At 40.8% G+C, this 17,171-nt stretch overlaps 1 protein-coding gene across 2 annotated transcripts in view; it reads left to right on the top strand.

Moving 5' to 3' along the window:
- Positions 1-17,171, top strand: part of tenm2b (teneurin transmembrane protein 2b) — a 152,927-nt gene that overhangs the window by 64,634 nt on the left and 71,122 nt on the right. Inside the window, exons 1-2 of one of the 2 annotated variants that reach the window (XM_030781081.1) lie at positions 6,012-6,027; positions 15,815-16,039. In XM_030781081.1, coding sequence (XP_030636941.1) covers positions 6,012-6,027; positions 15,815-16,039 — 241 coding nt within the window. Of the gene's footprint in view, positions 1-6,011; positions 6,028-15,814; positions 16,040-17,171 lie in introns of those variants that run through there. The other variant, XM_030781080.1, reaches the window with a different exon arrangement.

The following is a 17,171-nucleotide window of genomic DNA, read 5'->3' as shown; positions in this document are numbered from 1 at the left end:
AGGACACATAGCTTGACACATAGCTTTAGGGTGAAAATCTTGTACTAAGAGCATAAAGTTGTGGCAAAAAGGGCATAGAATGGCAACAGAAAATCCAACAGACCCCACTGTGGTAACAGAAATGGAAGCAGAAGCTGCTGATATGATACAGGCAGTGTGCGATTTCTAAGTTTCAAAAGTGCCTAGATGAGCAAGTCTTATGCAAGTTTCATGAGAAATTCTCGCAACTCTCCCATGGAAGCCCGGTCTTGACAGGAAAGGAGTCCTTAAAGCTTGTGTCTGATGTCCATTACATTTTTCCCTTTATCCCCAAACCATTCAAATGTCTGGCTCATAATGGGTAAATCTCACATTCTCTTTATTTAGTCTAAGCACCTGAAACTGCGGTAAGTTGAAGTCATAAAGCTGATGGGAGTCACGACAATAGCCTGCTTTTGTGCATGGCATCTGTTTGTCCTCCGCATTCCCAGTCGAGGCAAATGGCTTTGTTTGCACAGAGCTCTATTCTGACATGTCTGTGGTTTCTTAAAACATTACTGATAATTGCATTTTGACTTCATTAAGGACAGCCAGCAAGAAACCAAATTAGATCTGTTTGTCTCATGCCCAGCCATGAGGAAATGCAGCATTTTGGGAAAAGAGCTCTCTACTGCCATCCATTTGAATGAGAAAAGTTCATAGCATGGCAGTTTGAAAAGAAGATTCAAGAGAAGGATTGGACAACAGGGTGCTGAGGGGTTGAGTTACTTCTTACCAAGCAATCAGTGGTGCCCCTAAATAATAATAATAATTATTATTATTATATATATATATATAAAATAGATACACGCTGCTCTAAAACATCACGACCAAATCAATTATGAAAAGAATAGAGTAAAAAATAGCTTGCATTCTTTCTATGCATCCACTTGAGCTTTTCAATTCTAAGAGAAAGTCAGAGTTCAGAGATGGTTCAGTGCATTGTGTCTGACCTGTACATAGACTAGATCTAAGTGTATGTGAATATATAATTTGGCACAGGCGATCATTTATAAATAACACTCCATGTATATTAAATCCGAGTGAAGAAATATGCCATAATTTCGAGTTAGTATCTCGTAACTGTGAGATATTAAGTCATCGTTTGAATGTGTTGAGTCGTAATTTTGAGCTAAGACATTCTAATAGCAAGATATTGAAATATTAGTTCGTAACCGTGAGATATTAAGTTGTATTTATGATATATTAAGGCGTAATTGTGCCTCACTACGTTACAGTTTAAGGTAGTAAGGGGTACTGCAAAATACTAAATCGCAATAGTTAAGGCCAAGTCACGTTTTCGATATAGGCAAAATAACATCCCGCCCTTCTGCGTTCACTTCGCGGCAACGGGCGAGCAGAGAATGTGGTTACTTGATTATGTTATCCCAAGTCTGATTGTATAGCCTGTCTAACTTCTTCTAAGCATTATGTCGGTTGTCAAATGCAAATATCGTTAACTCCTCTGTAAGAGTAAAACTATGTTTATGTACCTTCGTACATTAACTTCACTTGTAGCTTTGTAATAGGTAGCTTTATAATATCTCTCGCTAAGTCAGTTCAGTTCAGAAATCAGGTCAGTAAGCATAGCTCATCTGGTATACTTAATGGCTATGAATGTCGTGTTACATGTCAAAATGGCAAAGGAGTGCTTTCCGTCGCAAATTGTACAACAACGGTTGTTCCATTAATTGGCTACTGATCATCGATGAGAACACCTAACGACTGACATCTGGATCAATTTTTCTCACTGACTTCATAAGGAGAGAAGAAGGCCTCCTAAGAATTTTCTGTGAATGGCTACTTCATTTATCCATTTTTCCCACCAGTAACAAATTTATTCATTTTATTGCGATGTTCAACTGAGCTGAAATTAGGAACTGCTTCCTAACTGATAAATAAATAAGTATTGTGAGAAGTGGAGTGAAAACGGTCAGGTGTCTTGTCAAGAGAAAAAACGAACAGCTTTTTAAAAATGTAATCACGTTTCAGTTGCTCATTTGTAGCTCACTGTTAGCAAAATGTATTTGTTCTTAATCAGTTCGTATATTAATGAAATTGTACCGCCTGTTCTCACATAAATGGCACATGTATACGAAATGGAAGCAAAATTTAGCGCGACATCGTCAATGTTCCTGCTAGGCGGATAGAGATTTGAATACCAACGGAGACATCTGTGGGGATATCGAGCAAACCGCGTGCCGACGCACAGGCAACTCTCTCGCTCTCTCTTTCTGCAGGAGGGACACGGGAACGAGGCAAGAGCTCTTTCGAAGGCGTCTGTGTGCGTTATACCCGACGGTGCTCTTTTACAGATGCTCCTCGTGGAAATGTGAATGTATTTGAAATTCTGGAGTGAGGCGGAGAGAGCAGCACTCCACAGAGAGAGCCCCTAACCACGAGCACACGTTTCCCTGTGCAGCGACAGAGGATGAAATCTGTATACGGAGAGCACAAGATGCAAGACACCTGCTTATCCCTTAGTAATCTGCTTGACCTTTTCATGAATGAATATGACTTTGTGGTGATTCTCAGAAAGAGCACATTAGTTATGCCCATATTCGGGCATTTTGTTACCCCTGAATAAAGATTAATTATAGATAGAGTCGCTTTTGTGCAGCTTTTTTGAGGGCTAAACACAACATTTAGATTCAGATCAAACCTGTGACTGGATTAAGGAGAGCTGTCAGGGATCAGCATGCTTTTGCTCCTTGGAACTTGCCCATATTGTTTTGTGCTAAATTGCCCTGACTTGGGTCCACATGCGAAAATGCAAATTGAATTTAAGCCTTCCCTTTAAGCGTATTATGCTCTATATATAATACCCTCATTGAACATCGTTACATAAAATACAGCAGGGGTAACACACTGCAGTACTACTACAGCAACTTGGTGTACGTTTCTGTTTCAAAGGGACAATGGAAACAGAACAGAGCTATTAGAAACAGCACCCCTCCAGGGCTAAATGAACATCCCTAGGTACCCTGCTTGGGATATGGGAGTTTCGGCGTTGTGTTTCTTTGTTTGTTTGCTTGCTTATTTGTTTTCTTGATTTGTTACCTAACATTATGTGCTCTGTCCAAGTAAGATGGTCTAATAAAAGAGGCTCCTTGAAAACTTTATCGGTCAGTTGGGGATGAAGCAGAGTGAGATCCTGCTGTTGTTGGCATTCAGTCCTTAGCAGTACACCTGGGCCCTTCATTAATATGGGTAATGTCCTGGTTCCAGTCAGTGCATCTCTGCAGAGAGAGATTCTGCCCAGGGCTCATTATATCAAACAATGACTTTCTCATATTGCACTTCAGAACAAAAACTTCTACCAAACTAGTGTGTACATTTGGAACTTCCATAACATTTTAGTGCATAAAACTTGTGATTTAACTATATCATAATATTATAGCAATTATTATATATCATATTCTTAAATATATGATTCACAAGGAGATGGGAAATTATAAGGGCTTGTTTAGAAACCTCTTTGTTGTGCATGTTGTAGTTACAAAGAATGACTTATTTCTTAGTGGGATAAAAAATGTGGATTGTCTTTGTTGTGTGGGTCTGAATATGTTATTGTGTTCATTTTTAAATGTTTTACGCTCAAATATTTTCCATGTAGATATCGCAGGCTAAATTAATCTAAGGAATATGCCCAGGTGAATAGTACCATTAAAGAGAAAGCGCCCAAGGTTTTCACAACAGAAGGGCTCTCAGCTATTGCAGTGAAGAAGCAATATTTGCCAAATGCTGGCAAATAAAAAACAGACAGATGGGATTTCTAGTTAGGGTTGTCCTGGTATTCATCCATCCTTTTCAGCCGCTCTCTATTTGTGGTTATTTCTGCATGGATAGCCTTGATCTGTGTGTGTATGCGTGTGTGCGGTTTTGCCGTAAAAGTTGTACATTTGTCCTGTCATTCTTGAGTGAAGGTCAAATTGTTGTGTAGCTTATTTACAGAAGGAATGATGATAACACATTGTGAAAACTGCATGGTGTGGACATGGAGCCTTCCATTTTTATCTGACTTTAGAACAAGTGTGAAGTGTGTGTGTGTGTGTGTGGCTCCAGGGAGGTGAAAAGTCTTTCTCACACAGCTAATGGGCACAGGAGAGAATTACCAGTCAAAGCATGTATTACTGAGGATGAGGGGAGGCTCTCGGGAGAGTCCAGGAGTGTATTTAAGGTGGAGGAGTTTGTGTTTATTTACTGTCAGTCTTTTTGACACTGAACAGAACTGACGTTTTCGCTTCCATAGAGAAACAAAGTCACATCCTCACTTTCTCCTCTACTCTTCCTGCTTTATACTTGTTCTCTCCATGGGTAAACCTGATATGCTGGGAATATGTCCAACAGTACACATATATACAGTACGTGTCTCAGCATTTGCAGGAGAAAGCTTCCATCCCATTATGTGGTAGGTATGGTAAAATGCACCGACATTTTTATAAATCTTTTCTGTGCCGTGTTTTTTTTTTTTTGGGGGGGGGGGGGGGGGGTTGACAGCAAAGGCCAGCGCTTTGCTTTCCCTCTCTCTCTCTGTCTCCCTCTGTCTCCTCTCTATTCTCTTCTTCCAGCGTTTGTCATTTTCCTATGGTGCTGCTAAGTCTCCAGGCTTGTGTGGGGCTTGTTGTGAGGGTTAGCGATGCAGGCCTGCCTGGCTGCTGTAGTTAATGAGGATGGATGCCCACATGTGGCTGCTTTGTAGTGCTGCTGTTACAATACCAAGGTTCCTGAAGCTGCTGTGGCACGGTCACAAAAAAAAAAGGAAAAGAAAAAAAGCGCACTGTCAGCCTGTCTCTGAATTAGGGCTTAATGAGAACACTTCTTGTTTTTTCGGCACAGTGTTAGTGGTAAGAGGATGACTTGATTAGTTTGTTATAGAAACAGTGAGAAAGCCACAAGCACACATATACCTTTGGAAACAGTGTAATATTGGCTAATGCTTACTGGTGCTGCACTAATGTTTACTAATGATCACTAATTATGTTTTCCTGCATCTGAGACAAATGTCATGGTCTTCCTTTCCAAGCAGGGACATTGATAGCTCTTCACCCAGAGAATACATTAAGAATAGAATTTAATGTGAAAACACTGACCCTTTCTGCACCTGTTAACAGTGGGAACAGCATCACATGGTTATTATATAGCTGCACTTTGACCTTGGCAAACAAGAGTTACCATGTGAATTGCTGTCTTATAACTACCCTTTAGTCCTTGAATGAGTGTGTAACAATAGTAACACATGGTTATTATTTAGCAGTGATTGTTTAGTTTAGACCACAGTGGTAACATTATGGGTGTGGTCAATCAGGGGTTTTAGTCCCTGAACGCTTTCTGTTCCTATAGTGGCGATTTGCGAAAGGCTGAAGGATAAAACAACCAAGGTTAAATGTGTAGTCTGTTTACGTACGTCTTGGCATACATCTAACTGATCATGGTTCGGACGTTAAACATTAAGATTGTGCTGAAAGAGACATAGGTTATTAACTAATTTCACTGTATCCAGCGTTTAAACGCAACTGAACTGAAATAAAATGACCCAGATTTGAAGTTTTTTTTTTCTGTCGAGATACTCAAACACTACAGTCTATAGCGACAAGTGTGAGGACATTTGTTCCTTCAGCGTGACCAGACCCATGGAAAAATGGACAAAAGCATGTTAGAGAAGAGAGGGGTGTGGGAGGAAAAGATTGCCGTGAGGGGCGCGCAGGAGTCCACATTTAGCTCCGTGCCTATCACACCACGAGCTTACAGTGCTTGCTTTGTTGCGCTCTCATTCGATTAGTCGCACCTATCCAGCGACATTTCGGTAAAGAAACATTAGAGACAACTGTTCGTAGTGGAGGAAACCCCGAAAAACTGTGGTCGAATTGTCAACGGTTTATTTGTTTGTGAAACTCAAAAGAACAGCCTTTTATCTTATCGGTGTGAGCGATGCTTGAGGTATATTCAGCTCCTTCGGATGAGCAGTAAGGAGAACACATCGGATTTGCAGCATGGAGAAAAGAAAGGGTAAGGCAATCCGGTTCCCCATGTGAATTTGTTCTCGTCTGAATATTCTCCAAGATTTGAAAATTTCCGCAGATTTTCAAATCGCATTAAGACCCTCTCCCGTGAGGAGATGTTGTGAAGTTGGCTGACAGATGGAGGTGCAGCTGTCAGAAGGTATGGTATCTGTTATTTTCTAATTCAGCTTCTGTTCCGACATGTGGAGTACCGTGAAATTTTGAGAGAGTTACCTTGTTTAAGGTATCGAGTGTTTTGTGGACGAGGGAATCCTGAGAATTGCATTAAAAAAAAAAAAAAGAAGTCTCATTCTTGAGGCAGCTCGATCTTGCTGCATATTTAACCCTGTTTTTGGAAGTCAGTCCATTTTAGGGCAACGGCAAACCAACGGACCTATGAATTTTGAGATACTGGATAGTATATTTAAATAATAGAACTCTTAGATTACTTGTATGGTAACGTTTTAAATTACTGTGAACACCTAAAACCGAAAACAACCGTTCATACAACGGCGGTACTCTGTATCCCATGTCCTCCTTTCATCAAGCACACAAGACATACCTGTCGAGCTACCGGCCGGTGGTTGTATGATATGCTGGGGAAGAACATAGTGTATTAAAGTTTGTGTGTGCTTATATTATGCGCATGTTTTGTTTGGTGTGTACAGACTTTGTTTAGCGTATGTTTAGTTAGAAGGGTGAGTGTGCGTGCGTGAATGTATGAGTGTATGTGTGTGTGGGGGAAGTCAACACCATCAGAGTTCTTAATCAGTTTGATTGCTTTGCCTTTGAAATCGTAAAACTGGAAGAGGTTTGTTAAACTGCTTTTGTTAAAGTTCATTTATGTGTTTGAGGTTTGGGTCGTTCGTTACAGTGATGACGATGGCAAACATTTAACTATATTGCTAAATGGATGGTTGCAATGTTGCATAAGTGTGGTTTATGTGGTGTGTGTGCTCAGAGTTAACCTAAACCCTCAAAGAAACCGATGTGTAACATTCCTGTGTGTGTGTGTGTGTGTGTGTGTGTGTGTGTGTCCGTGTCCATCTCATTACATTGCACAGAGGCAGCGTCTTGAGAATTAGCTTGATTGGCTTTGTTGAGTGATTGCTATGTGTATGTGTATGATTTTATGTGTGTCTTGTGTTTGCAGTGTGTGTTGTACAGTTTGTAATGTGTGTTCTTCGTCTATTGTGTGGCATGTAAAGTGTATTTTCTGTGTGTGGCGTCTGGTTTGAAGCGAGTGGGATGCGTAATGTGTATTGTTTCTGGTCGAGGTAATGTGTACTGTCTGTAAAATGTGTTTAGTCTTTATACGTATCGCTGAAAAAGGAATACTAACCAACTTTTGTATGGCGTGGAATATGGGCAAAATTTGGTGGTTCTAGCTTGAAAAGAGGAGGTAATAATTAGCAGTAATTAGCATGCATGAAAAAGGTAAGTCTGTAGCATGTCCAATAGTCTTTTAAGTCTTTTTAGTATCACTACAGCGTTTTGGTCAGCGTTTCACTCCCCTTTAAACAGCTCGGGCATTGTTTAGATAGCTTGGGCACTGTGGTGTGCACGTGTGTGTGTGTCTCACCATTATTGTCTGAGTCTAAAGTGTATGTACACTGTGTGTTTTTGTTGCATGTGTAAAACTGTATATGAAGCTAAGTGGTTTTGGCTTGAAATGTTAGAGGGGGATAGGGGGATACAGTTGAAATATAACTGGGTGTCTAAGAGGATACAAAGTTGTTGTGATGTCTGTGTAGAGTATATTGTGTGTGTGTGTGTGACCTTTAATAGGGTGATCACTGTAGAGAGAAGGGCAGTTTGAATAGTTCGGGCATTGTTGAATGGTGCCTGTGGTGGTGTTCAAGACAGAATTCTCGACATGGTCTTCTTTTTTTTTTTTTTCGTTTGAAATTGGCACTATTCAAAAACTGTTTACACTATTGCTTTAGAAAAACAACGCAAACCAACCAATACAGCACAGTTGTGCTTGAAACATGGAAGCTGTGGCAGGAAACGTGTTTGGAAAGTGATGAGAGTAGTAAGTACTTGAAAGTGCAAAAAAAAATAGAGTAGTTCAAATCCAACTTTGAACTTCTCATTAAGTTTGGGTTTCCAACCTAACATAATAAGAAATAATACAATTTTGTTAAAAAGAATAATCCAGTCTAATAATAGAGAAAAAAGGGCAAGTTGCATTTTCAAGCCAATTTAATAATCATAGGAAATGATAGAAAGAACAATCAGTGGAAAATTTCAAGCCAATAACGAAGAAAAAGAGGAAGAAGGTCCACAACGTTGTGATTAAGAGAACAGCAAGATGGGTTTTTTAAGCCAATTTAATTGTTGTATGGGCAGAATTTTTAATTATGTCAAGGAACACTCTCAAATGTACGATTCTCTTGCAACATCTTGATTGCAATCAGAGTAAAAATCAGCAGTGGTGTAATTGATGCATCCCAACACAACTCAATAATCAACATTTGCACATGCTTTAGATGCTTAATTTAGACATATCCTTTGTAATTTATGTTTCCCAAGAAATGGGAGATCAATAGGTTACGTGCATTTGGAACCTCTGTAAGGCTCCTTGCGCTTTACCAAATTAGCATAGTTTGAACCATTGTTAAGCTAAGATGTATAGTCCATTAAAAGTGCTTCAAGTCATGGTTAAATGCATTGATTTCTAACAATAAACCTGTTGGTGTCACCAATAATTATTCAATATTTACTCAGTAGTTTAGTTTATGTACTATGTGTTATCTGTGTTGTTGTATGTCTATTGCTCTTTACTCTCAACTGTTACCTGTCTTCCAGTACCAATCTGGCAATTGCACTTTTCACGTAGGCACATGTAGCAGGTCATCTGTTTAAAGTGCGTTACCAGAGTTGATGTGTAGCTGAAATATGCCATTATTAAGGACACAGCATACAAACATCAGCTTTTATCTGTTGCCTCTTTTGGCAGACACCACAGTGAGTGCAGACAAGTGATTGGCAAACGACGTCAGTCTTTTAGTGAGCCACCCGTCCCTGTCTCTCTCTTTCCTTTGTGTGTCATTCCTAATGCTATCTGTCTGCAGGTCAATAACAAGTATGGTCTACTGCCATTTCCTGCTCCCTCTCTTAAGTCAGCCGTGTCTCTAAGGTCTCGTCCATTATCACAAATTGACAGCGTGAGTCAACTGACCAAGAGCAGATGAGTTGTCTGTCTTATTGCTGGTTTTCTTTTTGTTGTAGAGGCATAGGTTCAATGTATTATGGAGGTGTCTCAAAGGTAAGAGAGGATGAAAGTCAGGATCTTGGTTTGGGGAATTTTATGAGTAAAATTGAGTGCGTAAGGACAGAGCTGATGTAACAGGCCCTTAGAAATATGCCTCTATGGATCTAGAGAGACAGCTTGGAAATTCTTGGGAAATGAAATTCAGATGGGGTGAATTTTCATCTGTAATTTCTTCATGTTGGACTTGTTAATGAGGCCAAGAGAATTCAACTCATTCTTTCTTCTCTCCCTGTCTGTTTTTTAGTAACATTGGTGCTTGGGGCTTGATATGTCAGCTTAAGCATATCTGATTTTACAATATTCATAATTATACCACTAGTAACTGTAGCAGTAATGCACTGGAATTTGGGAACGACACAAATTATAGATGTTATAGAATTAGAAATCCTTTATCTAGAAGAAAAACATAGTTCGTTAAGATATTAATGTGTATTTCTACTTTCTCACAGTCCAACTTTCAAATGTGCTGTATTTTGTTTTCTTTTTTTCCATCGTATATTTCTGCATCTCTTTTGTCGTTATGCTCTTGCATGTTCCTGCTCTGACAACAGATCATACACATATATGTGTGTGCAATGTTTTGCGCAATGTGCACTTTATTTACTCAGTATGTGCTCTCTCTTTCTCTCTCTCTCCTGTTGTACTTGTTCAGTTGTATTGGGGCTATGCAGGTATTGTTTGTCTGTTTCTGTGGCATTTTGTGAACTAGCAGTATACATATTTATTTTTTTTCTGTCCCATTCTGTTTATAGATATATTCTATGTGTTTTCCTCAGCAGTGTATTCTCTGCCTAGGTGAATTTGTTGGGTTTTTTTTTTCTGTGCTTGTACAGATGGGTGACTGTGCATGTTCCCTTGCTGTGTGAGAATTGCATCAGCATGGCGCTGAGTCTCTGTAGGGGGAGCAGTGCCTAAACAAGAGCGGCCACCGCCACTCCTCGGGGTCAGATGATGCAAAGCGGTGTCGTGCTTGCCTTAGCGACCTGTGTTAGGGCAGGAGCCCTGAGCCTTGGCCTTTTAAATGTGTGTCAGTGCGCCTTTGTGCATGTGTGTAGTGTCACCATCCCCAATGGACTGTCTTCCTGCTAATAACCAGAGACATGCGGTCCTTCAGGGGACATCTCACTGCCTCTGGACACTGTTCCACTTAGCTGTCACATGTATCAGGAGACAGCTGTCTCAGAGAGCCATGCACTCAGGCCATGGACAGCCATTCTACTGGGCAGGAATTTATTTCAATAATTCATCATCTTAACCCTTGGCTTATTTGTGTGTGTGTGTGTGTGTGTGTGCGCGCATGTGTGCATGTGTGTGCGCGTGCGCGCGTGAGTGTGTACGTGTGTGTGTACGTGTTTATCGGTGTATATTGTGTGTGTGTGTGTGTGTGTGTGTGTGTGTGCATGTGTATGTGAGTGTGCGTGTATTAGACAGGAATTTGTTTCAATAATTCATCATCTTCAGGCCATTTCTTGTTTCTCTGTGTCTGTGTCTGCATTCGTATAGCTGAGCTGTCACCGATATCCCTGTAGGCTGTATTCTGATTGGATGATAAGCCAGTTATGGGTAAGATTCATGTCGTAGGACTTATTGTATAGGCTATATCCAACAAAACTCCCAGACACTGATAGCTCTAAATTTACCAAGATCTTCGGTTGTTGATAATCGCATCCTCTGAGGCCAGTGACTCACAAACTCATTACCATCGAGACAGCTTCAAAACCTCAGGGCCAATATGGTGTGTCTGTGACAAAATCTAGTGCACCAACTTCAAAGGCATCGGCCAAATTTAGTAATCTCCTACTTATGATTTAGTGACACTTCAAAATAAACTGCTCTGGAATCCAAAAAAAAGAGTCATTTCCCCTTTAACATGAGAAAACATTGGAGAAAGCAAAAGGGGGAGAAAATGATGTATTCAGTGTTACTGGGCGTTTCTGAAAGAGAATACTAATAAACAGGACGAGAAAGCTGATTCGTTGAACGCCTCGTTGTCATGCGGCAGAGTCACCTCTGATTGGTTCAGAGACGAAGCTTGCTTTCTCTTTGATCTCTGAAATAGGGTGAGAAGTTCTTAAGACTCCAGATTGGACTGGAAAGATGTGTGGATGCCGAAAGGGGGGGGGGGGGGTAGGGAGGGGGAAGGCATATTTCATAAACTGAGCACGATAGGACCGAGAAAAAAAAGAAGCCCACTTTTGTTTCATTTGCGACACCAGACAAAAATAGCATCATCTCATTGTTTCTCAGACTTCAAAGGCAAAAAAAAATGAAAAAGAAAAAGAAACGGGAACTTTAGATCTCGTTGCATATGTGAAATGCCAAAGGCTGGAGAGAGGGATGATACCCAACTGTTACTTTTATAGGATCGGAACCAGATTCAGCTTTCTAGCCTTTCAGCTGCCTCACAGACCTCCACTGATGAAATGATTATGGTTGTAATAGTTATCATTATCTTAACCAGGGACACTCTGAGATTAAGCTTTTAAATGTAGGCTACCACAGAGAGAAAGGTGGTACCACGTGTAAGTAGAAATTCCAAACATTATTGTATTACTTCAAGGGCGCTGACAGCTAAACAGTTTCCGCTACGTCGGTGTGTCCTGTTCAAGCTCCTTCTCTGTAAAGGACAGGAGGAAAGGCAGTATGGGGGGGTAATTGCGTGTTGTCAAACCCTATTGATAACATGACAGTGTGAATGGTGTGACCAGTGTGTCCCAAAACTGTTTTGTTTTTGCTCAAAAAATAGAACGCTTTTTGAGAGCGAGAGGGTCAAATCTTTGTGACACTAGTGTCGTATCAAATTATGGCCAACCGTCGCATCGCACTGGGATGCGTCAAGCCAGTTTAAACCAACCTATGCAGGGTCACACCAACAGATGCAGCCAAAATGCTTCCAAAAATATGGCTTTTGTTTGTTATTTCTGTTCTTTTTTTGTTTTTTAGTTCAACAGTTTTCGAGCAAATTTTGATATCGGGTTGAAGCTCTGTTTTCAGATTCTTACTCAGTAGGTAGCAGCTATCTGTGATGCTAAGCATTTTTGCAAAAGCTCCTTTGGGTGACATGTATTGAGGAGACGAATATTGTTCAGCGTTGTTTGGGACAAAACGGTCCTTCTGAGAAATGATAGTGCCAATGAACAGCGCGTAACATCACTCTGCTAGCCCACAAAAAAAAAACATATTTACTAAAGTGAAAGTTCACACAAACACCCTCAGTTTGCAAAAACTGATTTATGAGCGGTGTCAAGCAGGACACTGCAACACTCCCTGTTAATGGGATGATTTTCCCAAACAAATTGATCAATTTTTTTTTTTTTCTTATTGTTACCTGCTTTGGTTCAATACGTTTCGCATGTTATCCCGGGACCTTGAATATGATTGGGGGTAGTGGGGAGAGAAAGAAGACAGATTTGTGTGCTGAAAACATCTCATGAGAATATCACTGACGAGTCCTTTGGGAGCTGTTGAGCTCACATAGAGATGGAACTGTCAGGGTTATTGCTGTGTTGAGGGGCTGTCATGAACCAGAGGTTATCTGGATGGAGGAGAAGAGAGAGAGAGAGAAAGAGAGGAAACATAGATAGGACAGAGAGATACAGAAATGAAAAGGTAGCTCCCAAACCTGCTCTTCAGCTCATGAAAAAGGAAGGAGCCCATTCGTTGTAAGATGCATTTCCATAAAGACGTCTCCATTTGATTGGGTGTCCCATATTTGTTTGGAAACGTTGAGTGACCTTAACATTCTGAATATTTCTGTGTTCCCTGCATTGTATATAAAAATATATCATGCTGATCTTTACACAAAGATGTTTTGCAGATCAAGAGAACCACTACATAGCATGGATGAATGCATCAACACGTTGTTTCAGAGAGAACTTCACAGTCTCTGTACGAGAACCTCAACCCCGGCCTAACAGAAAATGTTCTGGATTTCATTAGGACGACTCTGCACATTGCTCATTTAATGAAATATTTAGAAAGATCTGGAGCACAACACTCAGCCTTTTTTTGGGGGGGGTGGGGGGGGGGGGCGGAAATTAAAATGGATTCATGTCAGATACTTCCTAGTGATTAGATTAAAGGTTCTTTTTCATTTTTGGTTGCTCAGCATTGCATCTTGTTTGGCATGAACCAGATTTCACAATACATCTTAAAGTATTTTAGAAAAAGGACCCAGGGAGACTTATCTGAAACAATTAGAACTAGAGTTTAATTGTAGCAGAGTGAGAGAGAGACTCCTGTGAACCAATTAGCTCATAAGCTCTGTGTCTTGCTTGGCACACAGTGGATGGTTCTCTCTCTCTCTCTCTCTCTCTCTCCCTCCCTCTCTCTCACGCCTTTAGTCGTTGTCTTTTTTGTGCTTAGTATATTGGCAGACACAGGCATGATAAACCTCTGCAAATGTTACAGGCAAACATGATGTCTGCAAACAGCTTCACAACACCAAGAGGAGGAAGAGAAGGATTGAGGGTGGAGACAGAGCAGGGAGAGAGAGAGAGAGAGAGAAGGCAGAAGGGAAAAGAAGAATGAATAGAGTGGATGGGAAGGGAGGAGTCTGAAAGTAGAGAGCATTTTAAGGAGAGACAGAAGAAAGGAGTGAATGAGGGGAGAAGCCCCCCCCACACCCCACACACACACACACACACTCTCTCGTCTCTCTGTCTGCATTAAAGGACTCAGAGGGGCAGTGAGAAGAGAAGATCAGCTCTGAAACAGAACTGACTGCTGTACTGCTCCTCTGCCAAACACATGCCCAGAGAAGCCAGAGATACACAAACACAAACACAGCGAGAGATTTTTTTTCCCCTTCTAGTTTCACCATGAACTGGAGAGGAAAGGAGACAGTCCTCTCTCTGTCTGTAGGGACACGAGGCTTGAAGGTGGGGCTGTTTGTGTGTGTGTGTGTGTGTGTGTGTGTGTGTGTGTGTGTGCGCACGTGCATGTGTTCAGACATAACCTTGTCATTCCTGCTGTGTTGGTATCTTCCACAGGTGTTCCTCATAGTAGTGGCCTTTTGTAACCATTTACACAGATGATGATAGGTGGCAGAGAATGGTGGTTTGGGCTGATGTTGATAAATTGCTTAAGTATCACCCTGATCTGTCTATACCCTCCAGCCTCTCTCTCTCTCTCTCTCTCTCTCTCCCTCCCTCTCTGTCTCTCTCTCGCTCTCTCCCCTCTCTCCTTGTCTCTCTATCATCCATATCTTCTGTCTGTCTTTGGAGTTGATGGGGGTCAATTAAAGGTGGTAAGAAGCAGAACTTGTTGTGTCTGCTGTCTGGCACTCATCTGAATCAAATGTGAAATCAACATTACATTAGCCTGAGCACTGGCTGGGTAAAAGAGAGAGAGAGAGAGAGAGGGAAAGAGAGCAGACACTGAGCAAGGCTTGATTAAATTAGTGACAGTGTTCAAACTGGCTGAAAGCAATCTGCCACGCATTGAATGGAAAAGGCGAGAAACCCATATGACACCATTCCATCACAACAATGCCATCTGTTAGTGTGATATGTGTTTATGGTTCTAAAGATCTTAAAGAACACACCTTTCTCTTTACTTGTCTTTCTTCTCTATGTATTTCTAACTTTTTTTCTGCTCCTCTCTCTCTCTCTCTCTCTCTCTCTCACACACACACACACACACACACACATACTCACTCACTCACATGCTAAGAGCACAAAAGGTTTCTCATTTCAGCACAGCAATGTGACACATTGGTTCTGTTTCCCTGAGTGTTTATGTTAAATCTGAGCCTATACTGTCCTGTTTCTCCACTTGTGGGAGAACACATGCTAGTGGATCTATGGTGGTAGATCCTCTACTGTTGAGTATAAAGATAGCACAGAGGCCTATGGGGTAAAAAAAATAAAAAAGTACAGAAGAGCGTAGTGCAAAGCAGTCCAAGGTAAGTCACTCGGTGAAACTCGAATGGCAGATGGTTAAAGGAAGAACAAAAACTCCTCCAGTAACATACTGCACACAGTGACGATTAATTGAAACGGCTACACGGGGCATCAAAGCTGACTTTGTTTTCAGTCCGTGGCGATAAATAACCAAGATTATCCAAAGACTGAAAGCTTTCTCTTTCCTCGTCCCTTTCACTCTCACAAAAAAAACTGTTTTATTCGGACTCTCCTCGTATTGGCCTGTTTGCTCTTTCAAAGGATTTTCCTTTTTTTTCTTTTTTATCTCGGCTTTTTGCTGCAACTGGCCGTGTCAAAGACTCGGTGAAAGAAACAGTAATGCGCTTGAATGAAAGGAGAGATATTTTCCTTTGGAAATTCCACCTTTTCTTGCCATTAAAAATGGAGAGAAATTCACAAAATTAATTTTCGGAATGACAGCAGGGTGAGGTGCGGGGCATGTGAATACTTGGTTGCTGATAGCATGCTACTTATGACTGCCTACACTCCATACATGACAAAGGCATGCAAAACACCAACCTACAAATGACCTCAACTTTCCCCATTGTGTAATGACTGTATCCCCGTGTGTTATTTGTGTATCCCCTCCTCAGGTCGACCCCTCCCTCCCACGCCATCATCCAGCTTGCTCCCGCCAACCCCTCTTCCACCATCCGGCGCCCCCCATTCAACACCCTCAGCCATTAGGGAATGCCAGGTGCCCCTGCTGGACAGCGGCTCCTCTCACGCCATGCTGGACCCCCCTCCTGACGACGAGTTCTCCCCAAACTCCTACCTTTTGCAAGCCTGCGCAGTCCCAACCCAGCCCCCCACTGCTGGTAAGAGCTCCTATATCTCACCCCTGCTGTCTTCTGGTCAGGAATGCGTGGTAAATATCTCAGGATCTAAAGACAAGCCAATAACCAAATGAGTTCGGTGATGGGTTAGTTGGCCTAAAAAGTTTGGAAGAGAATTAAAAAAAAGAGTAGAGCAGAAAGAGTCAGAGGGAAAAGGGAACAGAAGATAGGCGATAACAGACAATCTGTTTAGATTAAAAAGAAAAAAGAAAAAGCTTCAGCAATTTGAACACCTTGGTGACTTATGGATGCCATTTCATCGATTTTAAACGTGGAATTTTTAAATACCCGCTTTCTCGGAATGAATAATATCCCGTCTTTTACGAATTATTTTAATATTTTTAATTTTTTTGTGATTTTAACATTTTTTGATCTTTTCTTTTTTTCGTCCACCATTAACAGGCATTTCTTTTAAAATTTTAAAAATATAATTCCAGAAGTAACTGTCACAGAAATTCATTGTAGTTGTTTTGTAACACAGATCTGATATGTTTCAGGCTAGAGTCATTTGATAGTGGGCACTTTTTTTTTTTTTTAAGAATAGACATTTTGAAGGCCTCAGCTCTTCAACGAACAATGTCATTAAAAGTAATTTAACAGTAATTATAAAGAAGTAATTAGGTTCATTTTTTTAAAAGACATTTTGAAAGGTTCAGTGAACACTGATGTAAATGAAAGATTCTGTTACATAAACCTAATGATTTTTTTTTTTGAAAAACTGCACTCTTTCCATACATTGTGCCCTATGACTCAATTAATAATCAGTATGGTAAACACAATTTAGCATGATACCAGATTACGTGGATAAGTGAACCACAGGATTGTTGTGAGTTCTCTTGTCATGAATTTCCTTGTTGATATTGGCGGCCATCCCTGTTAATTACAATGACAATTAACTTAATTGCTAACCTGAAAGTCTGATATGTTGCAGCGTTGAGCTGTCCTTTACAACATTAGTGAGAGCAGTGAGGAACGTTATAATTTAGCAAATTCAGGCACCTGTAGCATTAGCAAAGCAATAAAATGAACCGGATCTATTGAATAAGGATTATTCACGTATCAGTGAATAAGGATTATTAGTCTGATTACTTTACTGAAATGAAATGGCAGCTGT

This window comes from Chanos chanos, chromosome 8, assembly GCF_902362185.1.
Source record: "Chanos chanos chromosome 8, fChaCha1.1, whole genome shotgun sequence".
Lineage (NCBI taxonomy): Eukaryota > Metazoa > Chordata > Actinopteri > Gonorynchiformes > Chanidae > Chanos > Chanos chanos.
Note: the sequence above shows the minus strand (reverse complement) of the source record. Positions and strands in the feature narration are given on the sequence as shown.